Source organism: Oncorhynchus gorbuscha, linkage group LG02 (genome assembly GCF_021184085.1).
Source record: "Oncorhynchus gorbuscha isolate QuinsamMale2020 ecotype Even-year linkage group LG02, OgorEven_v1.0, whole genome shotgun sequence".
NCBI lineage: Eukaryota > Metazoa > Chordata > Actinopteri > Salmoniformes > Salmonidae > Oncorhynchus > Oncorhynchus gorbuscha.
Genome location: NC_060174.1, coordinates 61,726,082 through 61,752,781, shown reverse-complemented (window position 1 = coordinate 61,752,781; position 26,700 = coordinate 61,726,082). Strand labels below are relative to the sequence as shown.

The 26,700-nt window shown below is 43.4% G+C and overlaps 1 protein-coding gene across 3 annotated transcripts; it reads left to right on the top strand.

Moving 5' to 3' along the window:
• Window positions 1-6,492: 6,492 nt before the first annotated feature.
• On the top strand, window positions 6,493-26,402 carry LOC123993528 (fibroblast growth factor 13-like). Of its 3 annotated transcripts, XM_046295795.1 has the most exons (6): window positions 6,493-6,756; window positions 7,177-7,299; window positions 21,144-21,254; window positions 21,465-21,568; window positions 24,082-24,280; window positions 24,845-26,402. In XM_046295795.1, the coding sequence occupies exons 2-6, from the start codon at window positions 7,242-7,244 to the stop codon at window positions 24,985-24,987; spliced, it is 615 nt and encodes a 204-aa protein (XP_046151751.1). In that variant the 5' UTR covers window positions 6,493-6,756; window positions 7,177-7,241; the 3' UTR covers window positions 24,988-26,402. The 3 variants fall into 3 exon arrangements, with proteins under 3 accessions (XP_046151751.1, XP_046151743.1, XP_046151734.1); XM_046295787.1 differs by lacking the exons at window positions 6,493-6,756; window positions 7,177-7,299 and adding an exon at window positions 16,997-17,767; XM_046295778.1 differs by lacking the exons at window positions 6,493-6,756; window positions 7,177-7,299 and adding an exon at window positions 16,997-17,848.
• Window positions 26,403-26,700: the final 298 nt, after the last annotated feature.

Sequence of the window (26,700 nt, the reverse complement as noted above, 5' to 3'; positions counted from 1 at the left end):
TCACAAATGCTCTCCATCCAACCTCACTGAGCTCGAGCTGTTTTGCAAAACATTTCAGTCTCTCGATGTGCAAAACTGATAGAGACATACCCCAAGCGACTTACAGCTGTAATACAAAGTATTAACTTAAGGGGGCTGAATAATTTTGCACGCCCAATTTTTCTGTTTTTTATTTGTTAAAGTTTGAAATATCCAATAAATGTCATTCCACTTCCATGATTGTGTCCCACTTGTTGTTGATTCTTCACAAAAAAAATACAGTTTTATATCTTTATGTTTGAAGCCTGAAATGTGGCAAAAGGTCGCAAAGTTCAAGGGGGCCGAATACTTTCGCAAGGCACTGTAGTTTGCACAGCTAACAAAATGTAAGATTTATCATAGACAATGCTGTCATCTCCCCAATGGACATTGACAGCACCTGTATTCAAGCAATGATCTCATATAGTACAACGGTTTGATTTGTCTAATCTTAGCAATTTCTTCTTAGCTAGCTACATAGCCGTCTTTGTATCAAAGATAATTGTGTAGTCTAGAGCGATTTTCTAGGTTAGCTAGCCAGCTATTGTCGTTCTTTTAACGCAACGTAACGTAATCAACACTGCTAGCTAGCCAGCTAGCCCCCCGAATAGCAGCACTGTAGAAACTATTACACTCAACGGAACGACTTGATTAGTGTAGTGTCAACAACGCAGCCACTGCCAGCTAGCCTACAAAATCAACAACGCAGCCACTGCCAGCTAGCCTACTTCATCAGTACTGTATCATTTTAATCATTTTAGTCAATAAGATTCTTGCTACGTAAGCTTAACTTTCTGAACATTCGAGACGTGTAGTCCACTTGTCCTTCCAATCTCCTTTGCTTTAGCGTAGCCTCTTCTGTAGCCTGTCAACTATGTGTCTGTCTATCCCTGTTCTCTCCTCTCTGCACAGACCATACAAACGCGTGGCCGCGGCCACCCTAATCTGGTGGTCCCAGCGCGCACGACCCACGTGGAGTTCCAGGTCTCCGGTAGCCTCTGGAACTGCCGATCTGCAGCCAACAAGGCAGAGTTCATCTCAGCCTATGCCTCCCTCCAGTCCCTCGACTTCTTGGCACTGACGGAAACATGGAACACCACAGATAACACTGCTACTCCTGCTGCTCTCTCTTCGTCCGCCCACGTGTTCTCGCACACCCCGAGAGCTTCTGGTCAGCGGGGTGGTGGCACCGGGATCCTCATCTCTCCCAAGTGGTCATTCTCTCTTTCTCCCCTTACCCATCTGTCTATCGCCTCCTTTGAATTCCATGCTGTCACAGTTACCAGCCCTTTCAAGCTTAACATCCTTATCATTTATCGCCCTCCAGGTTCCCTCGGAGAGTTCATCAATGAGCTTGATGCCTTGATAAGCTCCTTTCCTGAGGACGGCTCACCTCTCACAGTTCTGGGCGACTTTAACCTCCCCACGTCTACCTTTGACTCATTCCTCTCTGCCTCCTTCTTTCCACTCCTCTCCTCTTTTGACCTCACCCTCTCACCTTCCCCCCCTACTCACAAGGCAAGCAATACGCTCGACTTTTACTAGATGCTGTTCTTCCACTAACCTCATTGCAACTCCCCTCCAAGTCTCCGACCACTACCTTGTATCCTTTTCCCTCTCACTCTCATCCAACACTTCCCACACTGCCCCTACTTGGATGGTATCGCGCCGTCCCAACCTTCGCTCTCTCTCCCCCGCTACTCTCTCCTCTTCCATCCTATCATCTCTTCCCTCTGCTCAAACCTTCTCCAACCTATCTCCTGATTCTGCCTCCTCAACCCTCCTCTCCTCCCTTTCTGCATCCTTTGACTCTCTATGCCCCCTATCCTCCAGGCCGGCTCGGTCCTCCCCTCCCGCTCCGTGGCTCGACGACTCATTGCGAGCTCACAGAACAGGGCTCCGGGCAGCCGAGCGGAAATGGAGGAAAACTCGCCTCCCTGCGGACCTGGCATCCTTTCACTCCCTCCTCTCTACATTTTCCTCTTCTGTCTCTGCTGCTAAAGCCACTTTCTACCACTCTAAATTCCAAGCATCTGCCTCTAACCCTAGGAAGCTCTTTGCCACCTTCTCCTCCCTCCTGAAATCCCCCCCCCCCTCCTCCCTCTCTGCAGAGGACTTCGTCAACCATTTTGAAAAGAAGGTCGACGACATCCGATCCTCGTTTGCTAAGTCAAACGACACCGCTGGTTCTGCTCACACTGCCCTACCCTGTGCTCTGACCTCTTTCTCCCCTCTCTCTCCAGATGAAATCTCGCGTCTTGTGACGGCCGGCCGCCCAACAACCTGCCCGCTTGACCCTATCCCCTCCTCTCTTCTCCAGACCATTTCCGGAGACCTTCTCCCTCCCCCTTACCTCACCTCGCTCATCAACTCATCCCTGACCGCTGGCTACGTCCCTTCCATCTTCAAGAGAGCGAGAGTTGCACCCCTTCTGAAAAAACCTACACTCGATCCCTCCGATGTCAACAACTACAGACCAGTATCCCTTCTTTCTTTTCTCTCCAAAACTCTTGAACGTGCCGTCCTTGGCCAGCTCTCCCGTTATCTCTCTCAGAATGACCTTCTTGATCCAAATCAGTCAGGTTTCAAGACTAGTCATTCAACTGAGACTGCTCTTCTCTGTATCACGGAGGCGCTCCGCACTGCTAAAGCTAACTCTCTCTCCTCTGCACTCATCCTTCTAGACCTATCGGCTGCCTTCGATACTGTGAACCATCAGATCCTCCTCTCCACCCTCTCCGAGTTGGGCATCTCCGGCGCGGCCCACGCTTGGATTGCATCCTACCTGACAGGTCGCTCCTACCAGGTGGCGTGGTGAGAATCTGTCTCCTCACCACGCGCTCTCACCACTAGTGTCCCCCAGGGCTCTGTTCTAGGCCCTCTCCTATTCTCGCTATACACCAAGTCACTTGGCTCCGTCATAACCTCACATGGTCTCTCCTATCATTGCTATGCAGACGACACACAATTAAACTTCTCCTTTCCCCCTTCTGATGACCAGGTGGCGAATCGCATCTCTGCATGTCTGGCAGACATATCAGTGTGGATGACGGATCACCACCTCAAGCTGAACCTCGGCAAGACGGAGCTGCTCTTCCTCCCGGGGAAGGACTGCCCGTTCCATGATCTCGCCATCACGGTTGACAACTCCATTGTGTCCTCCTCCCAGAGCGCTAAGAACCTTGGCGTGATCCTGGACAACACCCTGTCATTCTCAACTAACATCAAGGCGGTGGCCCGTTCCTGTAGGTTCATGCTCTACAACATCCGCAGAGTACGACCCTGCCTCACACAGGAAGCGGCGCAGGTCCTAATCCAGGCACTTGTCATCTCCCGTCTGGATTACTGCAACTCGCTGTTGGCTGGGCTCCCTGCCTGTGCCATTAACCCCCTACAACTCACCCAGAACGCCGCAGCCCGTATGGTGTTCAACCTTCCCAAGTTCTCTCACGTCACCCCGCTCCTCCGCTCTCTCCACTGGCTTCCAGTTGAAGCTCGCATCCGCTACAAGACCATGGTGCTTGCCTACGGAGCTGTGAGGGGAACGGCACCTCAGTACCTCCAGGCTCTGATCAGGCCCTACACCCAAACAAGGGCACTGCGTTCATCCACCTCTGGCCTGCTCGCCTCCCTACCACTGAGGAAGTACAGTTCCCGCTCAGCCCAGTCAAAACTGTTCGCTGCTCTGGCCCCCCAATGGTGGAACAAACTCCCTCACGACGCCAGGACAGCGGAGTCAATCACCACCTTCCGGAGACACCTGAAACCCCACCTCTTTAAGGAATACCTAGGATAGGATAAAGTAATCCTTCTCACCCCCCTTAAAAGATTTAGTTGCACTATTGTAAAGTGGCTGTTCCACTGGATGTCATAAGGTGAATGCACCAATTTGTAAGTCGCTCTGGATAAGAGCGTCTGCTAAATGACTTAAATGTAATGTAAATGTTCACAGATAAATATATTTTGCTTAGAAATTACAATGACGAGCTGAAATATGAATTTGGCTCCTGTTTATGAAAGCTTGGCCCTTTGAGTCGGTACCAATGATGTACTGCATATTAACCCTGGATTGCTGATGTTATGCATTGGCCATTAAGAGGATATGAAGCAACTGGTCGGCCATATTGGCACTACCCAGTAGGAGCAGTCCTCCATAGGAATGAATGGAATTAAATGTTTCAAGGACAAAATTACATCTATTTAGGTATATTTGTGTTATAGTGGGGACAGTAACATTAGTACTCTCTAAGAAAATACTTAAAGGAAAATGTTTTATGTAGTTACACAATGAGTAAATAAATACACAATGATTAACTAAAACTTGACTATATATACACGGTGCATCAGTACCGAGTCGATGTGCAGGGGTGAGAGGTAATTGAGGTAGATATGTACATATACTGTAGGTAGGGATAAAGTGACTAGGCAACAGGACCAGCAGCAAATGTGATGAGTAAAAAGAGTTATCAAAAAGATTCAATGCAGATAACTAAGTAGTTAAGCAATAGCTACCCGGACGAACTATTTAGCAGTCTTATGGCTTGGTGTCAGAGAGTCTTTGACAATTTTTAGGGCCTTCCTCTGACACCGCCTGGTATAGATGTCCTGGATGGCAGGGAGCTTGGCCCCAGTGATGTACTGGGCCGTAAGCAATGCCCTCCTCTCTGTAGCGTCTTGTTGTTGGATGCCAAGCAGTTGTCATACCAAGAGGTGATGCAGCAAGTAAGATGCTCTCAATGGTGCAGCTGTATAACTTTTTGAGGATCTGAGGGCCCATGCCAAATCTTTTCAGCTTCCTGAGGGGGAAGAGGCATTGTCGTACCCTCTTCATGACTGTGTTGGTGTGTGTGGACCGTGATAATACCTTAGTGATGTAGACACAGAGGAACTTGAAGCTCTCAACCTGCTCCACTACAACCCTGTTGATGTGGATGTGGGCGTGCTTGGCCCTTTGTTTCTTGTAGTCCACAATCATCTCCTTTGTCTTGATCACATTGAAGGAGAGGTTGTTGTCCTGCCACCACACTGCCAGGTCTCTGACCTCCTCCCTGTAGTCTTATCGTTGTCGGTGATCATGCCTACCACGTGTCGTCAGCAAACTTAATGATGGTGCTGGAGTTGTGTGCGGCAACACAGTCGTGCGTGAACAGTGAGTACAGGAGGGGACTAAGCACAGATCCCTGAGGGGCCCCAGGGGTCACATTACACATTTAGTAATGACAGAATGCATTTGAAACTTCACACACGGTAACACTTTCGTATGATTTAATAACATTATTGCTGTAACGGCTGTCGTCGGAATGAGACCAAATGGCTTCTGGAAAGCTTATCTTGTCTTCTTTCTAACTGCAGAAATGATTTCAGAACAATCTGAGATGGCTTGCTGAAATGACATGGGAAAAGATCCACTTACAAAAGAAATAGTTTACTATTGAAAATGTACTTTAATCTTGTTGCTACATAATATCCAACAACAAAAAATATTGATTGTGGATGCTCTATCAGAAAGCTATTGGAATCCTATTGGACTGCTGTCTTTCATGGACATCAAAAGTAGGCTCATCCTAACGGATCCTGTAGGATTCTCGCAATGCTGTAAGATTTTGTATCACCTCTATCAGAATCCTATTAGTGTATAGCTATGTTTTGAGGAAAAAGATCCTTAAGTAACATAAATATATATACAATTCCCATCAACAAAAGGTATTTAAATCCTATAGGAGAAAAAAACAACTCGAAATCCTATAGGATACTATAGGATTCAAATACAACGATCCAATTAGAATGCAATTAGAATCCGATAGAAAAATCTTATCAGATTTTGGAACCAGCACTATTTGACTCCGATAGGATTCTATCCTATATTATTTTATATACAATAATCTCATTGACAAATCCTATCAATGTGCTGAAGTCTGGTCCGGACTATGGATCACATATGCCCACTCCCCCGACTGTCTGTGCCCTTCACCACTTTATGTAACCCTCTCTAATATCTGCCTCCCTATCTGTCATTTCCTCTGTCCTGTCAACAAAAATACAATAAAATAACTCAGATCTCCCCCCAACCCCCCAAAAAAGTACGTTGGCCTTATGCCTAATAACCCCAGTCAATCTACTCTGGCCTCAATCTTGTAGGCTGTAGTTTTGAGCCAGTTACTCTTGATTAGTTCGTTAGTATAAGAACTAAATGGACCTCAGAAAGTCATAATGATCATGACAGGAAAGAAAGCCAAGACTAAGATAATAAAATGTTCCAAGTAGGCTTACCACTAAATACTTTTGATTATATAAGCATTCGTAGTCGTGATATTATTATTATATTATTATTATTATTATTATATTATAATCACAACAACCTAAAACGAAGAAGTATGACAGATGATGATGATGAGGATGATGATTCTGATCACGATGATGATGATGATTAGGCTGTCACGCGTTATTAAAGTCCTTTTTGGAAGAGGCTAGTGCCTGTATTGGGAGTAATAATACAAAATACGGGGAGTAATTCATGCATTTCAGATGATTTAAATGTCGTTTTATTCATTTTGACTGTTTTGTTTCAATGAAATCTCTTTAAACAACCTGACACTTGCATTGTGAAGTTGGCTCCTTGGAATCTTGAGTCCCTGAATAGTGTTCTTCAGAGTCTCGCAGGCGCGGACCTGTGTGGCTGAGTGGCGGATGCGTTGTCGGTTCTTGTGGAAGGACACGGAGGGAGGTTACTCAATCTTGGTAAACTACCTCCGTTCACTTGTCATTTTGTATCACCTGCTATCAATTTGACACCTTAGAAATATGATAATTTGTATCAATGTGTGTATGTCTCGGTTATGGCAGTTTTGCTTTGCTTGCAAAAACGTGGCGGAGTGGTCTGAGTATCGAACTGTTTTATGTGGTTTACAACAATGCTGAAAATATCTTCTTTAATATTACATTAAGATTACGTGTTTTACTGGACACTGAATTCACATGGTAAATGGTGTTTTATATATTACCTCTCTCAATAAATCAAGTCAGCACACTCCCTGGCTAAACGACCAGTAGTTTACGGTCAAGTAGTTTATCCTTAGTGTTTTTGTGCCACAGAGCCCCACCTGATGATAACAACAACAAAAAATCTGAAACTGCTTTACATATTCTTGTAATTCGAAGGAGAACCAGTGTGGCGTTGTTCTGCTGGTTTGAAGCTTCATTGTGCGATTTACCAAGACGGCTCTATGAGTGCGAAAACGACGAAACAAGTGACAAAGGAGGAAAAGGAACATGCAATCAGAGGTGAGTGATCAGCCTACCTAAATGACAGAATGTATAGCCTTTATGAATGCTTTATGCCACTTTCACTGTAATGTAGGGGTTTAACATGAAGTCGGTTAATGATCTTTCAACTAAACGAATTCAGTGCGCCTCATCAATATATTATCACAACGGTTTTGACTATTATCAAGGTTACCTACACACAGTCGATACGATATGCAAATAACAAGGAGTGGATAAAAATGTAAACAGTGTAGGCTAAACAGAATATACCGTGTGCATGGAGAGAAGAGACAGACACCCGGTCTGTTATGACAACTGTAGTGCGTCAACTGAGAGGTTATGGTGGTTCACTGCGAGGTGCGCGTTCTGGACAAATATTTATGTCATGAACAGAATCTCCGCGGGAAACGCCGCAATGGACGCTGGGAAAATAAAATTGCCATGGAGACAAAGGAGGTAGTAGACCGCGAGTTCTCACTGCTTTCACTACAGGGAGTACACCAAGTGATGTATATAAACCCTGGAATGCTGATTCTATGTATTGGCCATTGAGAGGCTTTGAAGCCACCGGTCGGCCATGTTGACACACTCCCCAGTTAATGTATTTAAGTATTTTTTTGTTGTAGTGGGGACAGTAAAATTAGTAATCTCTAAAAAAATATATTTGTATATATTTTTCCCTTTTGCATTTTTAAGTTTGCAATAAGTTGTCTGAAATAGAATACATGTGGCAAAAAAAAAGAATGTAGACGTTCATAAATGCATTTCTATTAGATTCCAAAATATTTTTACACTGTGGGGGAGTGCCAAGATGGAGGCACGGTGGCTTCAGCACAGCGCCCCTTAATAGTCATCTAGTATATATATATAATTCATTGAGTAGACCTCTACAGGGAGTAGACCTAACAGGGTTTAGACCAGGAGCTCTCATAATGACATCATATTCATACATTAGAAAAACAATGGTTCAATCATAGCATTCACTTGACTAAAATGACTAAATAGTAGCCTAGGTGGCTACTAGGTAATTGTAGCTACTCAGAGTAAGGATAAATCAAAACAGTTATCTGGTAAGGGTACAACCGAACATCTCTGATCTCTCTCTCTTTGTCTCTCGCTCTCTCTCTTTCTCTGGTAGAAGGTTAGAGGTCATTTAGCCAGTTTCTAAGGACCCCAAAGGATCTTGAATTTTTAGATTCTGCAGCGGATTAAGTTAGTGTAGACTGTAGACACAAAGTAATTTAACGTTTATAAAATCATGTGAATTAAGGAGGTTAAATAAAGTGCAGATAAAGGAACAGAACGGTTGATAACATAAGGATTTGAAGTTGAGATGATGCCACTTTCAATTGCCTTTTTCCTTAAAGGATACTAAAGGTGGGTATCTTCGGTAATGTTTCAGCTCAGCATCCATACTCGATTTTTCCAGACGGACTGTCAAAGGGGTGTTTTGTGTTGTGTTTCAGGCTCCAACATCTTCAATAAACAAATGTTTTTATATATATATTTTTGTCCCATATGAATTGGTGCTTTAAAGCCCTGTTCTACGCTTTAGACATGAACACAAGTGACTGTCAATTGTGACAGCGTAAGCCACATTATTGTGGACTGTTATTCGGCAGATGGAGGTCTGCCTCTGCCCATAGCTACAGCAGACCCTAGGCCTGCAAGACTGCTGTCTCTCACCGCCCACTGATCATGTGTGGACACTAACATATCTATCCTGGCAGTTTATCATCAGCATTAAAGTGTAGGAAGCTGGAGATAATGTAACTCACCGCAATTTAACTACATGTATATATTTTTGGATTCTGATTATTACCGTTTCAACGTATCCATTTATGCCAACTGATCATTTATCCAAAAACACAAAGCAAATTTTGTATGGACAAACTAGAGGTATCACAAAGGCTTTTGTTGAAGACATTTAAATCCCATTTACACCAAAAACCCTATGTCCAAACTCCTTCGCCACCGGGTTACACATGACAGGAGCCCATCGACATGTGTCTTGGCAGCACAGTCACTCATCCGGAGTACTGGCAGTGCCTAGTCACAATTTTCCAGGCCAAATGGTGTGCAATTACCTCCAGAAGAAAGATGCTCGGGCAAAAATATAATGGACACGGGTGTTCTTCCTTGAACTCGCAGGATATTCTGCTGTCTCTGGTGAGAAAGGGTTATATACATCCACGTCTTACTGTGTGTGTGTGCAGTATGTGTATTGTTGGTGCACAATCTAACTCATTTTATGGTAGGATATATTATAACCACGGTGCAAGACCCTGGATTATGTTCGGTTACGGCAGGATTCTAGCCAATCTGTGGAGGTGGAGATTATTGAGTCCCCCTGCCATAATACAAAATCTTCTGCTGTCGATTGAAGCAAGCCAATCAGAATGGGAAGAGAAATCTCCCCTGAGGGTTTGTCTATGAAAATGTCATGTTTGCACCTGGTTTGTCTTTTTGATATACATCTTTGGGCTTTGCTTGAATTCAGTTGTCCTTTGAATGGCATGTTGATGTCATTCAACAGGATTAGGATGTGCTTTTTCCCCGGCATTGGAACCCCCTAACCCCAGCCTGGATGCACCACAGTAAACATTCAATGCTTTTTTTCCTTCATGGGAGAAGTAGTAGGTGATGATGTCTTGGGACCACATTTTTGTTTGTACATAAAGTGTGTCAGAGTAGTAGTGCTGATCCTAGATCAGTACTCACATCCTGACCCACTTTATGAATATGGACCCTGGAGCCCCACTCACTCCTAAATGATTTTACTTTCATTTGGCTCCATCTACTGGAGAGTGTTCCAGTTTGACGAGTTACAACTCAACGGGGATAAGTTATCACCAGTTTGTAATACTGCACATAAGAGGGCATACCTGGTATGCTGGTGTCCTTATAGCCTACCTTGAAAATACAATCTGTAGACTAAAGAATCTGAATCGGATTGGAAAAGAACGCCCCTGCCCTGAGATGAAGTTAAATGGTAAAGATTTAATGGTAGGAATGAATGGAAATGGTTTCCGGGAAGATGGCTATTGTGTCTAACTTAATGTTTTCCCCCAATGACTGTGGAAATGTTTGTGGTCAGTTAGACTTTCTATTAGAGTTACCTAATGATAGACAGGGTCGCAAATATGACTGTAGCTTAGAGATTGTAGTTTATATATACTATATAGCCCACTCCCCGCACTCATTATGACTCATTCTAATTATTAAAATATGTTTTTTTTTTCATTTGATCATGTCTCTAATGCAAAACCGTTGGCCTACTGTTCACCAGGATGACGACCATCTGTGTCGTAACAGGAAGAAAGAGCACGTTAATATAATTGTCCCGAGCTGTAGGTCTAATAAGAGTTCCTTATTACTTCTGGATTTAATGAGTTGCGAGTCAAATCTTTAAAGCTGGAATCCTTAATGGTGAAACTGCCACGTTCGTTTGCGATATTACAACAAAGAAGTTACTCCAGAAAATGAACACTTGCAATAGAACAGAAGCATGTATGTACTGTACATTTGGTTTGCCATGATGCGCAACGTTCCCCCAGCGCTCCCCACCTCTGCTTCATCAAAATAATTTTAAAAAATAACAACTGCTGTGGGGCAGAAAGTGCCTCTGTTCCCCCCTAGTGCAGAATCCATCTTTAAGGGGGGTGGATTGTTTGGCTTCCCCTTTATTTCCACGGCTGTTGTGGGAGTGTTGTAGTCTATGTTATGGATACCTGCGATCTATTTGATGTTTAGATCAATTCAGCCATGAAGACATCAATGTCACAGTCCATAACATTCACACTTTACAGTATATGTAATGCCAGGGTGAATAAAATGAACATTTGCCATAACAAAGGATAGACGTCCAAGCCAGTATATGCCATTTAATGTTTGTAAAGGGATTCACATACCTTCCTGCACATTAGCGTAGGCTACAGTGGCCCAGTGATATGCATGTTTTTTTCCCGATCAGCGATACATTGGGATAAATCATTAACGAGCGTTTCTAAAGTAATAATAATGGCCTTCCACTAATGCTCTATAATGATATCCTATCACAACCACGTGCACAAATTTAATGGATGGAATGCCTTTGAGAATTGTCGGTTTAAACTTGGAAAAGTCCTGCTGAAACATTAACAAAGGACTCTTCCTTGGCGAAGCATGACTTTCCCTCTGCGGAGATCAGCATCAGGTACGCTCACTTAAATACCTTTTATTGTTAAAATATAGAATCATCTTTATGTTTTTAAAATAAAATAGCAAAAAAATGAGTTTTGGGGGGAGGAGGCCCCGATTTAGCTAAAAAAGTATGGTACTTTTCCCATTCAATTGAATCAAATATTAGGCCTAGCCCACACTCTTAGCAAAAAGGATTTCAAAAGGGTTCTTCGACTGTCCCCATGGGAGAACCATTTTTTGTTCCAGGTAGAACCCTTTTGGGTTCCATGTAGACTCTGTGAAAAGGGTTCTTCATGGAACCCAAAAAGGTTCTATGTGGAACCAAAATGGTTTTTACCTGGAAACAAAATGTGTTCTTCAAATAGTTATCCTATGGGGACAGCCGCAGAACCCCTTTAGGTTCTAGAAAGCACCTTCCTTTCTAAGAGTGTACTGAGCCTACATAGCCTAATGCTCTTGTTGGCATACTGTAGGTTGAAATAGGTTGACATAGTTTTCCCCTCCTGGAGTGCCTGTTGTGAGTATGAGTGTTGTCTACGGTGCTGATCTTAGAGTAACGATTCCTGTCCATTGTGCTCAGAGGTAACATCCCTGTCCCTGGTGCTGATCTTGTGACGTTTTTGCTCACGGTGCTAATGTAGTGACATTCCCTGTCAAATATAATTGAATGGGTACTTCATAGAAATAGTAGTGTACGTTTGCGCTGTCCAAGGTGCTAAAGTTAAGTGGCGCTCCCTGTCCAAGGCACTGAAGTCATAAGTGATACTCCCTTTCCAATGTCCTGAAGTTATAAATGACGCTCCCTGTCCAAGTTGCTGAAGTGACATTGTGTTGCCTTCCTGCGATATGTGATGTTAAAACATTGATCTATTCACAGTTTAACTGTTGTTGTTGGTATGGGTGAGGTTGTTATTTTACTGTTGATACGAGAAGGCAAGAATTAGGTCATTCTAAGTGTGAGTGATTCTCTATGAACTGCAGGTGATGCAATTGAAGAAATGATCTGTGTTAAGGGCCTTCGAGAAGGCAATTGAACACCAGAGGAACGTAAACAGAAAATCAAAACAACAGTGCCACTAGCATAAACCTAGATTTATACCACGAATCAAAGCAACTAAAGGGCTTTAAAGTAGGGTTATAATTTTATGGAAATCATTCATCCAAATACAAAGAAAGTTATAACAGGGCAAAGTTATACTAGCCTACGTGGACATTTTATTTCACATTACATCTCATTAAATTTCAATCGAAGAATATGATTGGTTATGCTTTAATTATTCATCCAAATAAAACCAGGAGACGCCACTCATTGATCCTCGAACTTTCATTGACCTGAAAAGACCTATAGGATATATGTCGCCAAAATCCGAAACCACAAATAAATTGAAATGCATTTCAATCTGATGACGGGTGTGGTTGTTACCTGAGTGAAGACAGGCACGGCGTTGACGTTAGATAGATTTGACCTCAGGATGAAGACCTATACCATAGTCCTTCTGGAAACCGATGAGATCTCGGTTTATGTTCTCGGCGCTTCGGGAATGCACCGATTGAATGAACCTTTTGGAAAGTATATTATGCAGATTCATATCACATGACCACATCCCCGTTGGAGAGGGGACAGGGAGCCGAATGGGGCATGATCTGCCGCAAACAAGTTAGTCTTAGCAGAAAACACTCAACAGGACACACCTCCCTCTCCGGATTATTTTGGCGATGAGGACATATGCGACATCAGAGCTATCGATATATATCCCTGGATTTATACGATACAACGTTTTCTTGAATTGTTTTTGGATCAGCGTCTCATGCCTGTCATATGCTTATATTCAGTTACCTGTTTCTCCTAATCAATTTGGACAAGACTCCTGTCTATTGCGCAATTCATACCGCAGAGTTAGGGAGGTGAAAGGAGTAGTGGCACCACCAGTATTCTGCCAGCAGCACAAATTATGGCGTCACTTTTATATGGTCATGAGGAAACCTTCAAAATATAAGCCCACCACTTCTCAACATCATTTTCATTCAGCCATGAAGACATCAATGTCACAGTCCGTGACATTCTCCATTCACAGTACATTTAATGCCAGGGTGAATAAAATGAACATTTTCCATAACAAAGGATAGACTTCTAAGCCAGTATATGTTTGTAAAGGGGTTCATTTACCTTCCTGCATGTGAGGTTGAAAAGTGTCCGAATTGCCCTTTAATAATGAAATTATATTTAAATATACATTTGTTATTTATTTAATGTAGTGGTGGGCACCAATTTTGATAAGTCGATATCGATATTGTTTGATATCGATATGAGCAAGGCGTATCGTGATATTGGTTTATTCTTCAGTGTTCTGTAAAAAAAAAGCTTACATAACTCTTCCTGCATGCGCAACGCCCTCCAACAGACCTTCTCACAGGCTGCTTCTCATTCTTTAAAAACCTCCACTAAAACTGAAACAGGTTCCTTAGCATACTTAGTTGCCTGCTGATGGGCCATCAACTGTGGATGGTATTTGGATTGTATTTAAAACTGTTTAGATAGGTTTATGCCACCATAACACACCTGGCCCAATGGGAAATCCACAAGCAGTTGCCTGGACTATACAGAAACATTCAACACAGTCGCAATGTGTTGTTCTACAAACCGACATATCAATATTGAATCGAAAAATGCAATTGATGTCGATATAGATTTTCCATATCGGTGCCCATCATTCATTGTATTTATTTATTCAATGAGTGATTGAAACGAATCATAGAGTGTGTTAGACCATGCATTTTTAGCCTAAACATGTTATGAAACGGGGGACTGAAATGAATGAATGTGTGTTAAAACGGGAATTAACTGACACGTTTTATTAAATAAATTCCAGTGCTTCTCAGAATATTTTCTCTTTCGACTGTTATTGTGGATTGTCTGACGTAATGCACTTTAAACTCAGAAAAAATGCCTTTGCTGACCTTCATAGACAATCAACATAATATAGATTGTAAAGTATCTTCTCTCTGTTTTTGTTTTTGAAAACGAGTTAATAGACTTAATAGACCTTTACTGTATACTGCTAACCTTGTTAGGTAAGCAACACATAAAGGCCTGTAACTTGTAAATAATTGTGTCCATTGCTGTTCTGAAAGCGTGATTATACTGTGTACTAATAGCCTGCTTGATATTCATTACGTTTACCTTGTAAATAAACACGATTTTCATTTTGAATAAAATGTTTGCAAAGTGCGTTTGTTTTTTGAGTGTTGATAAGTTCTGCGTGGATATCGGCATTGACTTCAGGACCACGGATAGCACCAGATCATTGTAAGGCGGTTTAACCTACAATGTTCCTATTAAGTAGTTGAATTACTGAGGGTTGTTGATAGAGGTCGTCCTCATACATTTCAGACCCACATTTCACAACACGGGTACTCTACTTTAAAAAAAATCGACAGTCAAAAATGTCTTCGGTGTTTCAAGTGCAGCGTAATCAATGAATTGCAGTGCATTGAGGAGGAAGAGAAGAAAGTGCTGCTGGGTATTTACATTACATTTTACATTTAAGTCATTTAGCAGACGCTCTTATCCAGAGCGACTTACAAATTGGTGCATTCACCTTATGACATCCAGTGGAACAGCCACTTTACAATAGTGCATCTACATATTTTAAGGGGGGTGAGAAGGATTACTTTATCCTATCCTAGGTATTCCTTAAAGAGGTGGGGTTTCAGGTGTCTCCGGAAGGTGGTGATTGACTCCGCTGTCCTGGCGTCGTGAGGGAGTTTGTTCCACCATTGGGGAGCCAGAGCAGCGAACAGTTTTGACTGGGCTGAGCGGGAACTGTACTTCCTCAGTGGTAGGGAGGCGAGCAGGCCAGAGGTGGATGAACGCAGTGCCCTTATTTGGGTGTAGGGCCTGATCAGAGCCTGGAGGTACTGAGGTGCCGTTCCCCTCACAGCTCCGTAGGCAAGCACCATGGTCTTGTAGCGGATGCGAGCTTCAACTGGAAGCCAGTGGAGAGAGCGGAGGAGCGGGGTGACGTGAGAGAACTTGGGAAGGTTGAACACCAGACGGGCTGCAGTGTTCTGGATGAGTTGTAGGGGTTTAATGGCACAGGCAGGGAGCCCAGCCAACAGCGAGTTGCAGTAATCCAGACGGGAGATGACAAGTGCCTGGATTAGGACCTGTGCCGCTTCCTGTGTGAGGCAGGGTCGTACTCTGCGGATGTTGTAGAGCATGAACCTACAGGAACGGGCCACCGCCTTGATGTTAGTTGAGAACGACAGGGTGTTGTCCAGGATCACGCCAAGGTTCTTAGCGCTCTGGGAGGAGGACACAATGGAGTTGTCAACCGTGATGGCGAGATCATGGAACGGGCAGTCCTTCCCCGGGAGGAAGAGCAGCTCCGTCTTGCCGAAGTTCAGCTTGAGGTGGTGATCCGTCATCCACACTGATATGTCTGCCAGACATGCAGAGATGCGATTCGCCACCTGGTCATCAGAAGGGGGAAAGGAGAAGATTAATTGTGTGTCGTCTGCATAGCAATGATAGGAGAGACCATGTGAGGTTATGACAGAGCCAAGTGACTTGGTGTATAGCGAGAATAGGAGAGGGCCTAGAACAGAGCCCTGAGGGACACCAGTGGTGAGAGCGCATGGTGAGGAGACAGATTCTCGCCACGCCACCTGGTAGGAGCGACCTGTCAGGTAGGACGCAATCCAAGCGTGGGCCACGCCGGAGATGCCCAACTCGGAGAGGGTGGAGAGGAGGATCTGATGGTTCACAGTATCGAAGGCAGCCGATAGGTCTAGAAGGATGAGAGCAGAGGAGAGAGAGTTAGCTTTAGCGGTGCGGAGCGCCTCCGTGATACAGAGAAGAGCAGTCTCAGTTGAATGACTAGTCTTGAAACCTGACTGATTTGGATCAAGAAGGTCATTCTGAGAGAGATAGCGGGAGAGCTGACCAAGGACGGCACGTTCAAGAGTTTTGGAGAGAAAAGAAAGAAGGGATACTGGTCTGTAGTTGTTGACATCAGAGGGATATTTAGACCACAGTCCCCCATTAAATGGCACCATACATAGATTCTACAGACCCCACTGAGTAATCCCAACCCCCTTTTTACCTCGGCACATCGGATCGCTTTTTCTATAGAAGTCAATATGTAATTCATACACAGTGTATGGAGAGGGTGGATTAAGGAGTCACTAGCACTCTGTATTAAACCCATTACCCCGACCAATTTAAGTTTTGCAGACTCTATTGAGTAATTCCAGTTACATATATTTGTATTTTATAAAAAGTGTATTTCTTTAAATATAGTCGACACAATAGCTTTCAACGTACCAGTATTGGTGTAAGCCTTCTGAAGTGGTTGCAATGCTGTGAAAAACATTTGTACTGCACTAGAGTACTAAATATATATATATTTCTAAAGTATAGCGTGTCTTTGCAGGGGGACTCTTATTTTTAAATCAAATAAAATCCTGTGCACTTGCAGCCAGCATAATATCCTGCTGCTAGGAGAACGGTAATAGGGGAACCTCTGCACCAAAATGAGGCTAGACTCTCTCTCTCTCTCTCTCTCTTCACAGCATAACATACATGATTTGTATACCTCATGGCTTTAACAGGTTCTATTTACCATAAGCCATACTGTATGTGGCATTGGCTCCAACCCGGAGGAGAGGATTGCTTGTGGTTGCTGCATCAATGGCACACACAACTATGACAAGAGTTGTTTCATTGACTGAAAAACAATTTGAGGACTGCATTTTTCTCACGTAGAGTGGACACATCACAGCCATTGTGTGCATGCAAGAGAAGCTGCAGTGATCAACAACAAATCAAATGTATGAATTGGAGGGACTAGCTGTTGATTCACAGCTGAAGGTTTTTCTGCTTGGACTATCCAGAATCTTCTTTTCCAGCTTTGACAATTCAAATGTGTAGGCTAATATAATGCTTTTATTACACACCTGAAGGCTACCATGGATTATTTGGTCGACTTAAAAACAATACTACAAAGACTGCATTGGATAATATTCATTGTTTGGTGAGCGGAGGATCTCAAATTTTCTCCTGGGACGTTTTGTCATCACCAAGCCGCCAAGCTGGCTATGGCCGCGGCGATCGCCAGCTCCCTCATTCGGCAGAAGAGGCAGGCGAGGGAGCGGGAGAAGGCGAATGCCTGCCGCTGCGCAAGCAGTCCGGATAATTGCAAAGCAGGGGACAGGGGACCCTGTGAGAAACCCAGCAAGCTGAATGTGTTCTCACGCGTCAAACTCTTTGGCTCTAAGAAACGGAAGAGAATAAGGCGACCAGGTGTGATCTTTCGACTTAACACAAAACAAAACGGTTATCATAACCATCATCATCATCAGCGGTGTAGTGATGCCTGGAGAAGTGGGTATACTTTCATTTTGCTAATCATTTCCCAAACGGTCAGCCCGGAAAAAGGAAAGGTGCCCTGTGTGAAAAATTCTATGAGAAACAGTGACCTAAAATGATGAATCCCATATTGGTCTTTCACAGTCAGGCCAACCCAAGCCGTACTGTGCAATTAGGCTAATTGTAGGTCTACTATTGAAACAGATAAATGAGGCTGTCAGAAATGTACAGGTTTAGCATTTTTCCCATTTTCTTCAGGTTTTTGGTCTCACAGTCACACTTTTTTAATAGAAAAAAAAGACAACATTTCATGTTCTAAGTCGATAACAAACCTTAAACCACATCAGGAGACCATTTTTGAGGTTTGGGAAAAATCTAAGAATTTTTTATTTTTAAGTGTAGTTACCCTTTAATTCAAGTGTGCAGGCACCTAGCACTGTTGTTTGGTTAGTGGTGTTTCTGTAGCACATAAGATGGAGTTTGCCAAAGAAATTGCCAATGGGATTGATGCAAATAATCATGATATCATTCTGCCAGGTAGGCATAGGCTACTTTGTAGCTATTTAATATTTAATTGAGAAGGTTTATGGGAAAGCCTTTTCCGTCTACCAGAAGCCGGTTAGGCCTATCATCGCCATCGTTACATTTTTCCTGTTCCTTAATTGTTGAAACCTGGATGTTTTACTTTGTATTATGAGGCATGTCTTACCTTGCTTTAAAGTAGCCTATAGCCAAAATCCCACCATAGAAACATGGAGGCAAGTATTTTATAAAGACTTCCTCATTATGCGTTCTCCTGTTCTATTGGTTTTCTTACCACTTTCTTTCATTGTCTAGCAGCCAAAGGCATTTATCCTAGTCATATTAGCATGATAGTTGTTGCATCTTTAGATCTCCCCTTTTCCTAAATGTATGCTCACGTGCAGTACGCATTTTTAGAACAGTATTTATCCGCAAATTGCACTTCGGAACATTTGCACATAAGGCCTACCGCTGCACCTAAAATGTGAACCAATAATAGTTGGCCAACATTTTAAGATAAACATTCTGATCTGTTCAATTAGCCTTTTTCATTGACAATGGCACGTACCTCCACCACACTACTCTGATACGCATCGTGGGGACTACGAAGTGAGTATACGCAATGCCCGCTGAAAAACAAGTCGGTATACCCTTCACTACACCACTGATCATCACCACGAACGCCAACAGCACCACTTCTATCCCACTTTAAAGCGTGAAGCCCTTGGAGTAATGGCACCTCTGTCCAAATGGTGATGTTATTGCATACAGTGGGGCAAAAAAGTATTTAGTCAGCCACCAATTGTGCAAGTTCTCACACTTAAAAAGATGAGAGATGCCTGTAATTTTCAACATAGGTACACTTCAACTATGACAGACAAAATTAGAAGAAAAAAATCCAGAAAATCACATTGTAGGAGTTTTAATGAATTTATTTGCAAATTATGGTGGAAAATAAGTATTTGGTCAATAACAAAAGTTTATCTCAATACTTTGTTATATACCCTTTGATGGCAATGACAGAGGTCAAATGTTTTCTGTAAGCCTTCACAAGGTTTTCACACACTGTAGCTGGTATTTTGGCCCATTTCTCCATGCAGATCTCCTCTAGAGCAGTGAAGTTTTGGGGCTGTTTCTGGGCAACATGAACTTTCAACTCCCTCCAAAGATTTTCTATGGGGTTGAGATCTGGAGACTGGCTAGGCCACTCCAGGACCTTGAAATGCTTCTTACGAAGCCACTCCTTCGTTACTCGGGTGGTGTGTTTGGGATCATTGTCATGCTGAAAGACCCAGCCACGTTTCATCTTCAATGCCCTTGCTGATGGAAGGAGGTTTTCACTCAAAATCTCACGATACATGACCCCATTCATTCTTTCCTTTACACGGATAAGTCGTCCTGGTCCCTTTGCAGAAAAACAGCCCCAAAGCATGATGTTTCCACCACCATGCTTCACAGTAGGTATGGTGTTATTTGGATGCAGCTCAACATTCTTTGTCCTCCAAACACGACAAGGTGAGTTTTTACCAAAAAGTTATATTTTGGTTTCATCTGACCATATGACATTCTCCCAATCCTCTTCTGGATCATCCAAATGCTCTCTAGCAAACTTCAGACGGGCCTGGACATGTACTGGCTTAAGCAGGGGGACACGTCTGGCACTGCAGGATTTGAGTCCCTGGCGGCGTAGTGTGTTACGAATGGTAGGCTTTATTACTTTGGTCCCAGCTCTCTGCAGGTCATTCGCTTGGTCCCCCCGTGTGGCTCTGGGATTTTTGCTCACCATTCTTGTGATCATTTTGACCCCACGGGGTGAGATCTTGCGTGGAGCCCCAGATCGAGAGAGATTGTCAGTGGTCTTGTATGTCTTCCATTTCCTAATAATTGCTCCCACAGTTGATTTCTTCAAACCAAGCTGCTTAGTGGAGTTTGGAGTGTGACTGTTTGAGGTTGTGAACAGGTGTCTTTTATACTCATAACAAGTTCAAACAGGTGCCATTAATACAGGTAACAAGTGGAGGACAGAGGAGCCTCTTAAAGAAGAAGTTACAGGTCTGTGAGAGCCAGAAATATTGCTAGCTGACCAAATACTTATTTTCCACCATAATTTGTAAATAAATTCATTAAAAATCCTACAATGTGATTTTCTGGTTTTCTTTTCTAATTTTGTCTGTCATAGTTGAAGTGTACCTATGATGAAAATTACAGGCCTCTCTCATATTTTTAAGTGGAAGATCTTGCACAATTGGTGGCTGACTAAATACTTTTTTGCCCCACTGTAAGAAAGACCTTATTTGACGACCTATTCCATCAAACTCTGGTGATCCTGCAAGTCCATGCACTCATCAATTCATTATCTCACTCGAACACTAAAGACACCATTAATACGTTCAGTGTCATTATCGGATACGTGCACAACACCTTCACACTTCCATGCTTCTGTTGTGCATGAAATTATCATCTAAACAAGCGTTACATTCGAAATACATTGCACCGTATCCAGAAAGCTCGTGCACCTGTTTTTGAATCTATGAATAAGCTTATTTTCTTTCTTTTTTTTGCATGGCCGGCCACCACGATCCCAGGTACCCATCACACTGTCTGGGTTTGTGCCATAGTGTGATGTCTATGGGATGCCTGAGGTTCCCCCCTGAAAGTTTACTACTGACTGTGAAGCCGTGGCAAACGAGTAGCGTTGGACTATAGACTTGGCATTATGTCCAATCTCTCCTCTCCTCCTCTCTTCCCTCTCCTCCCGTTCTCCCATTCTGCCCTGTCGTCTCCACAGAGCCCCAGCTCAAGGGGATAGTGACAAGACTGTACAGCCGCACAGGCTTCTACCTTCAGATGCAAGCTGATGGAACCATCGATGGAACCAAGGACGAGGACAACAGCCATGGTAGGACTGTGTGCATTTGACCGTGTTTTTGCCTTTAATTCGTGCCGATTTCAGATTATTGTTATGTCGAATTCAAGAAGAAATGTTGGCTTGATTTTTTTTGCTCAAACATTTCCTGTAGCTGTATTTTCACTATTGTATATTGAGTATAATGTTTCTCTTATACAGTATACTATATGCACCCTCTCTCTTTTGTATTCCACATTGCAGCTGTGTTCAACCTCATTCCTGTTGGGCTGCGAGTTGTGGCCATCCAGGGGGTTCAGACCAAACTCTACCTGGCCATGAACAACGATGGCTTCCTGTATACGTCTGTGAGTCTCCTTCCTTCCCAACCACAACATTGGGTCTCCTACCCACGACACGCAGGTTGTACAGCACATTCGGAAAGTATTCAGACCCCTTGACTTTTTCCACATTATGTTACATTTACAGCCTTCTTCTAAAATTGATTAAATAAATGTTTTTCTTCATCAATCTACACATAATAACCCGTCCGGCCAAACTGAGCAATCGGGGGAGAAGGGCCTTGGTCAGGGAGGTGACCAAGAACCCGATGGTCACTCTGACAGAGTTCCTCTGTGGAGATGGGAGAAACTCCCAGAAGGACAACCATCTCTGCAGCATTCCACCAATCAGGCCTTTATGATAGAGTAGCCAGACGGAAGCCACTCCTCAGTAAAATACACATGACAGCCCGCTTGGAGTGTGTCAAAAGGCACCTAAAGGACTTTGACCATGAGAAACAACATTCTCTGATCTGATTGAACTATGTGGCCTGAATGTCAAGCGTCATGTCTGGAGAAAACCTGGCACCATCCCTAAGATGAAGCATGGTGGTGGCAGCATCATGCTGTGGGGATGTTTTTCAGCGCAGGGACTGAGAGACTAGTCAGGATTGAGGGAAAGATGAACGGAGCAAAGTACAGAGAGATCCTTGATGAAAACCTGCTCCAGAGAACTCAGGACCTCAGAACGTGGCGAAGGTTCACCTTCCAACAGGACAACAACCCTAAACACACAGCCAAGGCAACGCAGAAGTGGCTTCGGGACAAGTCTCTGAATGTCCTTGAGTGGCCCAGCCAGAGCCCGGACTTGAACCCGATCTAACATCTCTGGAGAGACCTGAAAATAGCTGTGCAGAGACGTTCCCCATCCAACCTGACAGAGCTTGAGGGGATCTGCAGAGAACAACGGGAGAAACTCCCCAAATACAGATGTGCCAAGCTTGTAGCGTCATACCCAAGAAGACTCGAGGATGTAATCGCTGCCAAAGGTGCTTCAACAAAGTACTGAGTAAAAGCTCTGAATTCTTATGTAAATATGATATTTCGTTTTTTTATTTTTAATACATTTACAAAAATGTCCCAAACTTTTTTTTGCTTTGTCATTATGGGGTATTGTGTGTACTGTAGATTGATGAGGGAAACAAGCAATTTAATACATTTTACAATAAGGCTGTAACGTAACAAAATGTGGAAAAAGTCAAGGGTTCTGAATACTTTCCGAATGCACTGTATATCACAGTATAGTAATTACCTGTGTTTCTGACCTAGTTGATTACATTGAAAGTCACCTTAACCGCCATGTTAATTCTATTTAAGAATCACTTGTTGCTGTGAAAACACAAGTTGGTTCCATTTGTTATGTCCCCATTGGTAACCTGCATCTTATTGAGAGGGCTGGTTTCTGGAAGAGTTGCAAGTTACCATGGAGACACATGAGTATGGCAATGCTAATGTTAACCCTCTCAAGTTGTTCTTGTTTCAGCTTTGGTAAGGTTATTTCAAACACTTTTTTTAGGTTAATTCATTATGTTTATTTATTTGTGTGTGTGTGTGTGTGTGTGTGTGTGTGTGTGTGTGTGTGTGTGTGTGTGTGTGTGTGTGTGTGTGTGTGTGTGTGTGTGTGTGTGTGTGTGTGTGTGTGTGTGTGTGTGTGTGTGTGTGTGTGTGTGTGTGTGTGTGTGTGTGTGTGTGTGTGTGTCACCATGAACATTGGTGCTGCTGGATATCTCGTGCCAGAATGTGGTTTTGCATCAATCTTTACCAATGAAAGTATTGACTTTTGTCTGGCAATTGAATGAGTCAGTGTTTTCATAGCGTGCAGTTTAAAAGTCACAATCTGAGCAAGCTGTGAGAGTGATGGATGGCTCATGGTGGCTCCAAAAATCAGAGATTCCCATCCTAGGCTTATTCACATAGTATGGCAAGCGAGTTCAATTCAGCTCACCAGTCACAACTGAGGTTTTCACATTGTAGATTTGCTGCCGGGCACTGTGTGGCCGGCCTATCCTGACTTGTACGTAAAAGGTTCCCAAGCATAGAACTGGAATTGGTCCCAACTGCATTTTAGCTCAGTCTTCTGTGTCCGCTTTCAACCCAATTCTGTCAGTGTTTCATTCCAGTTAGTTGTTTCCATCCCTTCTGTCATCATTTACTCCCCCTTTGGGCATTCGATATGAATGGATAGCCTAGGTGAGAGTGAAATGGCTGAAACTAGGTGGAGCTTTCTCTCTCTCTCTCTCTCTCTCTCTCTCTCTCTCTCTCTCTCTCTCTCTCTCTCTCTCTCTCTCTCTCTCTCTCTCTCTCTCTCTCTCTCTCTCTCTCTCTCTCTCTCTCTCTCTCTCTCTCTCTCTCTCTCTCTCTCTCTCTCTCTCTCTCTCTCTCTCTCTCTCTCTCTCTCTCTCTCTCTCTCTCTCTCTCTCTCTCTCTCTCCTCTCTCTCCGTCCGTCCGTCCGTCTCTGTTTCCGCTCTCTCTTTATTTATTTTCTCACATACACACATTCCCCCTCCTGTCTCTCTCTCCTCGCTGTCCCCCTCTTTAGGAGCACTTCACCCCGGAGTGTAAGTTCAAGGAGTCGGTGTTTGAGAACTACTACGTGACCTACTCCTCCATGCTCTACAGACAGCAGCAGTCAGGCAGAGCCTGGTACCTTGGCCTCAATAAAGAGGGGGTCATCATGAAGGGCAACCATGTGAAGAAGAATAAACCAGCGGCCCACTTTATCCCTAAACCACTGAAAGGCAAGTGGGCCTTTGTCTGCGAGGCTTTGTGCGTCTGTGTGGAAGTCTGTTGGTGGGAACCCTGAAGTGGCTCGTTAGAAAGACTCACCCTAGTATATTTTATTTTGGCGTTTTACGGAAGAATGTTTGTCAAAAGCATAATCAAGTGTTGGGGAAGCTACTCTGGAAATATAGTTTACCAAGCTACCGGTTACTTCACACCGGCAGAAGTTCAGCTACACTAAAGCGACCCTGATGAAACACATCGTTTACTAAACTAAAGTTACTTTGAAAAAGCATCCAAACTACTTTCGATGCCGATAAAGAAAGGAAATTCTGGCTTTACTTTTATCCAGATTTACTTTCTGCAAAATAAGTAATGCGTAGTTCCAGTAGTTAGCTACACTGCTACATGGCAAACAAAGTATTTAAACTCCTGTAAACACCACCAGGATTTGAATGTGGTTCAACCACCACCAAGCTGGAGCAAAATGTAATTACTACTCCCCAACACTGTGCATAATACAGATAACCAGACTTTATCTTTACCAAACGTGAGCTCCTCTCTACCTCTTTCTCCTCCAGTTGCCATGTACAGAGAACCCTCACTCCATGACCTGACCGAGTTCTCCCGCTCCGGCGGCGGTACTCCCACCAAGAGCCGCAGTGCAACGGCCTTGCTGAACGGAGGAGGGAAGACACTGAGCCAGAACGAGCAGTCCACATAGCTGTGGGGAGTCCGTCTCGGGCAGAGGGCGGCTCTCCCAATCGTACAGTAAGCAGACTCAACTGATCCTCGTCCAACTGATCAGGTGGAGAGCAAGGGAATTAGCTTAGCTTAGCGTGTACTGAAACCACTGTGACAGACTATGACATCATCAATGAAAAAATCCATGGGTTTCTGCGGGTCAAATTTGCTATGAACTTTGATACAAAAGGCCTAAACCATTTTGCTGGTCTGGAGTATATATTCTTCCTTGGATTATTCTTGCGCATATGTAGCGTATTAGCCATGTATCTCTTTCTCCAAGGGTCTTGAGAGGTAGAGTTACTGGCCAGTATTTATGTGGTCCGTGATCGGTCGCTTCCATGCCTCCTAAATAAAAGCTATTTTTGGGGTGTTTGAGTCCAATAAAGGTGTACATATCTGCAAGCCTTCTGCATCGGTCCTACTATTTGCCATATACATTGCTTGCCAGCCATACCAATTGCGTTCATTTGTTCCTGTGTACCAAAGACTCAAACCTGTCTCTCTGGTTTTGCTGAAGACAAAAAAAGGTCGGAAAAACTGTGGACTAATCGTACTACATACTATTTACAACATACTGTTTGGCAAAAAATGTATACAATAAGTAACACATTTCAACATACTAGGCTCACTCATACTGAAAATGCCTCATATAATGCAGAATGCAAAACTCTTCCCCTTATCTGATTATCAGCTGTTGCCAAGCACACGTTGGTTTGAAAATATGTTTCTCTTCCCCCCCCCCCAATAGCGTGAAACGTGAAATGACTATGACATCGTGGCATTTAAAGCGAATAACATTTTCGAAACTTGACACCCTATAACACTTTCTGTCGAACGCAAGTAGACAAGGGGTAATTGGACACGGCCAATGTGTGGTTTATAGGGACTTTTATAGGGACCATCTTCGGTTATTACATCCGGAAGCCTAACTAGAGACTTCTTGAGTTTTGGGAGATCTTGTTGTTTGAATAGGCCACTTATATCAACCCTTTTACAGCCTTGTGTCATTAGTAGGCTCCTTTTCCATTCTAGGGGACATAACAAACCATGAACGTAGTTTCATAGTGTATTTAGATGTGTTTCGTCATTTGTTTACGTGTATGTGTATTACGTGCTTGCTCTCGTGTATGTGCAAGGATAATAACATAATCCTCGATTTATTTTAAATGTACAATCAAGTGGGGGTTATTAGTGAAATGGAGGGCTCATCCAGATAAAATGATTGTATGTATTCTCCTGCATTGTTTTTGTCTTCCCTGGGGCCAAATGCACTGAACAAAAATATAAATGCAACCTGCAACAATTTCAAAGATGTTACTGAGTTACAGTTCATGTATGGAAATCAGTCAATTGAAATGAATTCATTAGGCCCTAATCTATGGATTTCACATGACTGGGAATACAGATGTGCATCTGTTGGTCATAGATACCTTTTAAAAAAAAGGTAGGGGCATGGATTTAAAAAGAAAACTGTCAGTATCTGGTGTGACCACCATTTGCCTCATGCAGCGTGACACATCTCCTTCACATATAGTTGACCAGGCTGTTGTTAGTGGCCTGTGGAATGTTGCCCCACTCCTCTTCAATGGCTGTGTGAAGTTGCTCAATATTGTTGGGAACTGGAACACACTGTCATGCACGTTGATCCAGAGCATCCCACACATGCTCAATGCGTGACATGTCTGGTAAG